This window comes from Candoia aspera, chromosome 2, assembly GCF_035149785.1.
Source record: "Candoia aspera isolate rCanAsp1 chromosome 2, rCanAsp1.hap2, whole genome shotgun sequence".
Taxonomy (NCBI): domain Eukaryota; kingdom Metazoa; phylum Chordata; class Lepidosauria; order Squamata; family Boidae; genus Candoia; species Candoia aspera.
Genome location: NC_086154.1, coordinates 53,350,340 through 53,359,610, shown reverse-complemented (window position 1 = coordinate 53,359,610; position 9,271 = coordinate 53,350,340). Strand labels below are relative to the sequence as shown.

General features: G+C 44.4%; 1 protein-coding gene across 1 annotated transcript; it reads right to left on the bottom strand.

Annotated features, from left to right (window-relative positions):
* Positions 1-381: 381 nt before the first annotated feature.
* On the bottom strand, positions 382-9,271 carry MKRN2OS (MKRN2 opposite strand). The gene is made up of 4 exons (XM_063291839.1): positions 8,997-9,271; positions 8,626-8,675; positions 6,236-6,398; positions 382-676 (listed from the first exon to the last, which is right to left on the bottom strand). Exons 1-4 carry the CDS (start codon positions 9,212-9,214, stop codon positions 442-444), a joined length of 666 nt encoding a protein of 221 aa, XP_063147909.1. The 5' UTR covers positions 9,215-9,271; the 3' UTR covers positions 382-441.

The following is a 9,271-nucleotide window of genomic DNA, read 5'->3' as shown; positions in this document are numbered from 1 at the left end:
AGTTCTATTCATGGACATTCCCACAGAAAAAGGAGAGATTTTACAGTGTGTTTCCTATATAGTAGAGAAAGAGGAATTACTAAAAATTGCCTTCCATTTCTAACAGAAAGGAGGATCCGCTCTTGTTTGTTGATCCCATCCATGAATAGATTTTTTTTTCTGTTCATACATTCTTAGGGTCCATCTCAATGTCTATTAAGGTAATGCTAAGAATCGTCATTTAGACAGAAAGAGCTTAATAGAAAGATTATATTGTGTTTCAGTCTCTGCAGTTTTATGGATAAGAGGACATTGTTCTCACTGATTCCTCTTGGATTCCCATCCAATTAAGTATGTTGATTACGTTTCCCATTTTCCTTACAACAGGATAGGAACAACATGTTATGTCTTAACCTGATGGTTTTAGTTTTATTTACTGTCAATAAGTGCTTCATTCTGGAGTCAAATGGCATTTGTAAAAGGACTGCCTTTTTGAGCACGATGGTCAACAACATAAAATCCATTCTTGCACATTTCCTTGTAGATAGTGATATATCTGGAAGCTTTTCTTGTTCGTGGAATTACAAACTTCTCTGTAAATTCATTTTTATTCATTTGCTGTTGTTTTTGGGCATTCAGCACACAATTAATAAATGTCAGTGCATAAGTGTAACAATTATGGAAACATTCTTCATACCTATTAAATAGATAAAGAGAAATGAGCCTCAGAGTAACAAAAACAAAGTTCCTGTGTAACAAACAAATATTTTATTAACTTCTGGTACATTTACTATACATCACATTGTCTCAATGAGAATAGAATTGCAAACAAATCTTACAGTACTTATTTAATGTATTTATCCTGCTCTCAAAAAAGACATCCCAAGACCCTGTTATTCAGTCTAAATAATGGAGAGGAAAAAAGCAAGCCAGGCACTGGTTTTTAGTTGTATATTTTTATCATGCTCAGCTAGAATAGGAATAATTTAAAGGGAAGTAACTAGTGTGCAGAAGCAGAGTTGCCTAGCAAGTGGGCAGCCTTATAAATAGGACAGATACAGAAATAAGAAAAAGTGTGGCAAAGAACATTGTCATACAACGATTTTACAATACTTTATTTACTAGTGCTGTGCACCCTTTGAACATTATTCAAAAGAAGTGTGAGCTTAGTAGCTTCTTGCATGGAAGGCTGAAAAAATTCAGATTGCTTGATTGTAGGAAGGTGCTGCACTTAGACAAAGTCCAAATCATTTTTGAAGTGTGTTTATGTTCTTAGTTTATATTATCCTTAAAGCTCAATACGCCTATTGTGATAAAAAGCAAATCTGTTTACAGTTTTCTTCAAATCAAAAGACTGACATTTTTCAATACCCATGGTAGCCACCAAGGTTCTTCTCATTTGAAGGTCATGTAGTCATGTACTTCCTCAGATTATAGCAAAATATCTTCCAATTATTATTTTTTTCACACGCTATTTTTATAGAATGAAAGTTTCATACAAAATTCTGCGATTGTCAGGGAGCTCACATTTACTCAGAAAATGGACCAGATTCCAATTTTTTTAAAAAATTGGAACTTGGGTTGGGAGAGGTTATAAGCCAGGGTGGCTTTGGTCCCTCCCCACTAGAGTGAGATTCCCCCGAATGAAGTGGCGGGGACGAGGAAGAGGAGCAGCACCACGGACTGTATTAATACAGGGACCGAGGTGAAACAGCAGGCCTCAGTCTGGCAGGCCTTGGTGGTGGTGAGTGGGGGGTTTGGAAGTAAGAACCTGGCCATCCCCTCCCAACCGGCTCTCGGACGGCAGAAAGTTGTTGGGGTCCCTCCAGGGTGAGTGAAGGACTCTCTCCCGGGGGTGAGAGACAAGGGGGGCGGGGAGTCTGGGAGCATGTGTTTGTAGGAAAGAGCACTCACCCGAGAGAGACGGGGTGAGTGAGGAGTCGATGAGTGTCCCCCCGCAACCAGTAAGAGAGGTCAAGGGGGGCATAGTGAATGGGTGGGTGATGGTCAGGCTCTGATGGTGCAGAGAGCGAGAGCTGGTGTGCCAGAGGGTCTACCATCGCCCTGTGGGCGATTGAGGGTGTGTAAGGATGTATGAATGCGTGGAGGGAGCCCTATTTCGAACCAGGGACTCCAGAGGTCCAGGAATGGGGGCTAATGGATTAGGAGTCTCGGGGGGCTGTAGGGCAGGTCACACCATTGAGGTGGTGACGAGCAAGGGACGCTATGGTGGGAGCCAGAGGGTGGGCCATCTTCAGGGAGGACGCCCCCGGTGTTTGTTACTGGTGGCATGTTCCAGCCCTCTGTGCTCAGACCCAGGCCCTCGTCAGCAGATTCTTAGGGACCCTGGTCTCCAACTGCTGCTCCTCAATGCCAGCTCAGTTAACAACAAAGCCCCACTCATATGTGATTTGATCACTGAAGAGGAGGCATGTATCACCAAGACCTGGCTGGGCCCTAAAGGTGGGGTGCCCCTTTCAGAAATGTGCCTAGCCGGATTTACAGTATGGCACCAGCCGAGACCCCAGGGAAGGGGAGGAGGGGTGGCTGTTGTCATCCAAAAGTCTCTAGAGGCCTTAAGGGCACTGCTCCACTAGTGGCTGGCTGTGAGACCCTGTTCTTCAAGTTGGGTTCCTGAGAAGAGTTGGGATTGTTGCTGCTGTACCAGCCTTCCTGCTGCGTAGCAACCTCCCTACTTGAGCTGCTGGAGGCCATCTCAGGGTTGGCGGTGGAGTTCCCTAGGCTTATAGTGTTGGCTGACTTCAACCTGCCGTCCCTGGGGCGTGCCTCGGAGGTGGCTCAGGAGTTCATGGCTACCATGGCAGCCATGGGCCTGGTTCAGACTATTTGGGACCCAACTCAAGACAGTGGCCTCATCCTGGACTTGGTTTTCTTGTCAGAGCAGTGGCAATGTGATCTGAGGGGAGAGTTATATCTTTCCCCTTTGTCATGGTCAGATCACGCCCTGGTGACCTTGAGATTCTCCTATGCCACCCCCCTCCACAGGGAGGCAGAACCCATTTGATTGGAACGCCCTGGGCGACTGATGGACCCAATGAGGTTTCAGGGGGAGCTGGGGGTTATACCCGAGGATCTGCTGCATGCCTGGAATAGAGAGGCACCTGGGGCCTTGGACAAGATCGCGCCTGTGTGGCCGCTCTTGCCCCATCGAACCTGACACTCCCTGCGGTTTACGGAGGAGCTGAGGGTTCTGAAGAGGGTCAAGAGAAGCCTAGAGCACCGCTGGAGGAAGACGACCGAATCCGACCGAACACAAGCTAGGGCCGCTACTAACGCCTACCTTGTGGTGTTAAGAGCAGCAAAGCATCAATATTTCTCCACTGTTATTGCGTCCGCAGAATGCTGCCCAACAGCCCTGTTTAAAATTACTCGATCTCTTTTGGGGAAGGTGGGCTTGGTAACCCACCTGCAGGGCTGTGCAGAGGAATTTGCTGAGCATCTGCAGGATAAAATCACTCGGATCCACTCCCAAGTTAGACGCTAAGCATGAGGCATCGTCTGGGGAGATACCAAGGGAGCGCTCTTACCTAGTTATCTGGGAACAGTTTGATGCTGTTGGACCTGAGGAAGTGGACAGGATGCTATGGACAGTAAATGCCACCACTTGTCACCTAGACCTGTGCTCCTCCTGGCTGGTAAAAGCAGCTCAGGAGGTGGCAATGTGGTTGGATCCAGGAGATGGTTAATACATCCTTGAGAGATGGGGTGTTCCCGGCTGCCTTTAAAGAGGCATTGGTGCACCCCCTCCTCAAGAAACCATCTCTGGACCCTATGTTCTGGACAACTTTCATCCAGTCTCCCACCTCTCCTTCTTGGGAAAAGTGGTTGAGAAAGTGGTGGCTTTACAGTTCCAGAGGGTTCTGGAGAAAACTGATTACCTGGATCCCTTTCAGTCAGGTTTCAGGCCCAGATATGGGACAGAAACAGCATTGGTCACACTTATGGATGATCTCTGGCGGAAGCGGAATGGAGGGAGTGCATCCATACTGGCTCTTCTTGACCTCTCAGTGGCTTTTGATACCATTGACTGTGGTATCCTTTTGGGGCGGCTCAGGGAGTTGGGGACATGGTCTTGCGCTGGTTCACCTCCTTCCTTCAGGGCCAGTCCCAATCAGTGATTGGGAGCAAGAGGTCTGACCCTCGGCCCCTCCTTTGTGGGGTGCCGCAGGGTTCAGTTCTCTCTCCGCTCCTTTTCAACATCTACATGAAACCGCTGGGTAAGATCATCCGTCACCATGGGATGCAGTATCATCAATATGCTGATGATACTCAATTGTATATCTCCATCCCCGGTAAGTGATGCTGTGACTGCCCTCTCTCAGTGCCTGGGGGCTGTAGGGGTCTGGCTGGGGAACAACAGGCTTCAGCTGAACCCCAGTAAGACAGGGTGGCTGTGGGTTAATGGCTCTTCTGTAACCAGGACTTTGTCATCTTTGGTTCTGGATGGGGTTGCAGTGACCCAGACAGACCTGGTGCGTAACTTGGGGGTCCTCCTGGACTCATGGCTCCTGCTCGAAGAGCAGGTGGCAGCCGTGGCCAGGAGGGCCTTTACACAGCTTCGTGTTGTGTGCCAGTTGCACACTTTCCTGGATCGGGAAGCCCTCCGAACGGTCACTCACGCCCTTGTTATCTCTCACATATACTGCAACGCGCTCTACATGGGGCTACCCTTGAAGAGTATCCAGAAGCTTCAGCTGGTCCAGAACACAGCCACATGGGTTATTTTTGGTACCCCTAGATCGGCACACATAACACCTCTACCATGCAAGCTGCACTATGTACCAGTCTGCTTCGGGGTCCAATTTAAGGTGTTGGTTATCTCCTTTAAAGCCCTACATGGCATGGGGCCAGGCTACCTGAGGAACCGCCTCTTCCCCTCTATATCAACCCTTCCCACCCAATCATACAGAGACGGTATGTGGCGGGCCCTGTCTACAAGAGAATTCCGTTTGGCAGGGTCCAGGAAGCGGGCCTTCTCTGCAGTGGCCCCCACCCTGTGGAACACGCTGCCCCCGGAGGTGAGGTTGGCCCCATTGCTCCTGACCTTCCAGAGGAACCTGAAGATTTTGCTCTGCCGTCTTGCTTGGGGCAGAGAAAGGAGTAGCTCCACTTGGGGATGGCTGGCACCCTAGAGCGCTCCTCATGTACATGGACTGTGTTAGGTCTTGCCACCTGGACTTCATTTTTACTGCTATTTTTATAGTTATTTATTAATGCTGTTTATATTTCTATATATTGTATTGTTTTATATTTATTGTTTTAATTGACTATTTTTGTGTAAACCACCCAGAGTCCCTCTGGTGGGAGGAGATTGGTGGTGACAAATTTGATAAATAAATAAATATTTTGAAAAGATCCTTCCAGTTTGCTTCCCAAGCTAGTTTTCCTTTCCTGTCCTAAGCCATAGGGAGAAAAGACTTGAATGGATGGAGACCCTACATCCCTTTGCATCCCACTCACTTCATGGCCAGAGAAGAATTTAAGTGATTGGACTGGAAGAATGAAGAAATCTCGGCAAACAAACAGGTAGCATCTACTGCCTGAGGTGGTTACCTTATTTGACCTAATGATAATTGAAGCCTATATTTCTAAAACATAGAAAAATTTTGGAATACTGGAACTGCTTTTTGCTGTAGTACTATCAACAGTTTCTCCAAGCTTTATCATGGCTGGCTTAATTGCAATCTATTTATTTAGAACACTTTTGTTAATCTAATTAAATAGAGGTAGTCCTCACTTAATGACCACAATTGGGACCAGGAACTCCATCACGAAATGATGCAGTTGTTGAGTGAAGCATCACGTGACCACTCCCAACTTAAGTCAGTTCCACTGCAGTCGTTAAGTGAATCACCTGCAGTCGTTAAGCACAATGTCACATGACTGCAACTTGCAACTTATTGCTGACTTCCCCATTGACTTTGCTTGTCAGAAGCCAGCGGAGAAGGTTGCAAATGGTGATCACATGACCATGGGACACTGCGACCATCGTAAATGTGCACCTTTTTCAGTGCTGTCGTATGTTTGAATGGTTGCTGAATGAGGCAGTCATTAACTGAGGACTACCTCGATTTCTTGAAATAGGTTAATGAAGACAAAGGTTCTGAAGAGGTTTATTCTCTCCAAATGATTGCATCAGATTCATCTGTTACTCATAACCTAAGCAAAGTCCAAAAATTTAACATAACAGTTTTGCTATCTTTACAAGTCACAAATACCAGTTTGAATTGCGTACCTGTGTGGAAGCCAAATTTCTGCTGCTGAAAATTGTTCTAGGTAAGTATCCCATTGTTTAAGGAGCCCATACATATCAGGCTGCATGAGTGGAATGCTCACACATTGTTCCCATCCATATTCAGCTACGGTAATACCAGTTTCATTGTAATTGTACACCAAACCTATAGATACAGCAAGAGATGCAATCAGAAAGGCAAAATTGCTGTGTACATAATGGTAATGTGGAAGGCCTGATTATCACACATGAGTGACTAGTTCTTGTAATATTTTCACTTCCTTTACAGACATGTTGTACTGAAGCTGTGGTCTGAAAATCCTGGTTGTAAGAATCTAGTGTGGAATAGTGAGACAAACAGTATTTACCAAATGTGGCTTTCTCACCATCCAATTGTCTAAGCTTTTGGTGTCTCAAAAGCACTAAAATATTATCATTTTGAACAATGGAAGAATTATTCTGGTAATAGAAACAGACTGTCTGAATACTAAATTTGCTTTTTAAACATGAAATAACCTTTCAGAGTTTGCCATCTTTTATCCATCTTCCCATTTTGAATGACTAAATCTTTCAGGCTTGTCCTGCAAGCCTGCCCTTCTACAAGCTGCACCCTTATGTGCACAATGTCTACTCTGATCCTACATGATGTAGGATGAGGGCAGGCTTGCAGGCAATAGCTTATTTATTGTAAACATGCCAAATTTGCAAGGCAAGCCTGAAAGACTGTCATGTTATTCAACATAACTATCAGCAAATGAAAGGACTGGTGAAATTTTAGTGAGTAGGCTAAATCTACATGTATATAAAGCCTATGTTCAGTAGGAAACCTCTTTCTTTAATTGGGATTGTTGTATAGACTTGAGGTAAAGAGAAAAAGATTATAGAAGGAAAGCAAAATAGTTTGAAAAGTGAGAATGAGAAGGGCCCAGAAATGTTTGCTACGGAACAGATACTCATGCTGTCAATAAATAGTGAGAGAAAGAAAAGCAAAAGAGTAGGATTAACACTCCAAGAAGCAGCCAATGCCTCTGCATCCTATCTGTAGAAAGTAGCCAGAGGCCTGAAGAACAGAAGAGCAGAGAACCATCTTAATTGCCATGTTGTCAGCACGGGTGTGCAAGCATCCAACTGTTCCTTGACCAAAAAGCATCCTAGCCCTTACAAATGATCAAAACTGAACTTTTGCAAAGGTTTGGGATTCAGCAAATATTTGAATTTAATAGTTTCAAAAACATTGTGCTTTCAAACCCACCCCAGTCTTCATCTTCCCCAAGGGCTCGATAATTTACTTGGCATGAGGCACAGAAGGGTGATCTTATCAGGGGCTTCCCAGTTACCTCTGAGTACATTCAGCCCCAAGGCATGCTGCCTCCCCACTTCTTTCTCAGCGGGGTAGGTTACTGGACCCTTTGAAAAGAGGGCTGGGGTATGCAGCCAGACTCACTTCAGTTCTGATTTTCATCACTACCAGCATCCCAGTTCACATGCCCACAACCCATGACATCCCTAGAATCCAACTAACTTTTAGAAATTATTATTTAATTGCTTGCTGATAAACAGTGAGCTACATGGGCCCTAACTGGAAAATGCTTCAGGGAGAAACCAGAAAAACTGCACTTGCCTGGAGACCTCCTGCCCAATAATGAACCGTACACTGAAGGGAAGCAGTTTGCTGCTTCCACTAGAAGCGAGAGATATCAGAGTTAGAAGGGGATAGTAGGAGCGCCAGAAGTTCATAGTTTATTAGTGAACTATTTTCACTAATATTACTTATTAGTGAATTTTCACTAATATTATTTATTAGTTATTATTTTCTCTTCCTGTGTTGTGACTTTGAAAATACTCCTCCTAGCTGGAGATAGAGCACGTATTTATTTATTTAACAAGTTTGTATGGGCACCCATCTGATCAATGGAATTTTGGTCAGTGAACAGAAGATAAAAACGTAATGATTATGTGCCATCAAGTCAGTGTTGACTCTTAGCAACCACATAGACTTTCTCCACAATACATAATCAAAAACAACTACATGAGGCCACTGTAAAAATGTCCTTACCAACATAACAAGCACACATATGCCAAGCTTCACTAAACATCCTGACTACAGTGCCTGGGGGGAAAGCCAGGTCTTTATGGCCTTCCACAAGGCCAGCAGGGTTGGGGCCATCAAATCTCTAGGGAGAGTGTTCCGTAAGGCAGGCACTATGACAGAGATGGCACTTTTCCTAGATCCCACTAGGTGACACTGCTTCATTGTGGCCATTTCATACTGCTATCAGCAACAGCCAAACTACTCTGCAGGATAGAAAATACAAATTGTCTGTCCTTTACAGTATATACTTACAATGCACTGAGACTAGATATTTAAAAGGTTAATTATACATTTTCCTTACCATCAGTATTGGTTATTCCAACATGAAGGTCAGAATCTCCATCATAATCTCTGAAAAGACATTTAATATGTTTCATTTCGGAAAAAGACATTAAATGTTAGACATTTTTTTCATTTATTTTAAATGTTTAAAAAATAGGCTGGATACAACATAATGCCATTAAATTACTGTTCAAATACAATTAGATACAAATGTTGTTTGATTGGCAAGAATAATTATTTCTAAAAAGCTACTAATTGATAAAAAAGCTCCCCAGTAATCAGATGCATAAAGTCCACCTCGTCTAAGTTGGTGCTCGTCTTATGTTCAGTAATGATGGAAGGCAGTTTCTATGTGCTTTGTTTCCAACTATGGAATTACAAAAGCCATACCTTAGAAATGTTCCTGTAGTGGGCTTCAGTAAAAAAGAACATCTTTCTCGGTGTCCATTAACAAATGGGCTAGGGATACTGACAGGCGCGTCTTCCAGACTTCTGTAAATCAGCCTCTGCCCGCACAATGGGCAGTTCTCAGGAACAAAGGAACCAAAAATGTCTTTGTCACAGTGGCTGACCTTAATTAAAGCTCTCTCTGAGTCCAAAGGCTGCATGATTTCACTCCCTCCTTGGCTAAATGAACCTGCCTTCCAACTTGTATTTAATCAACA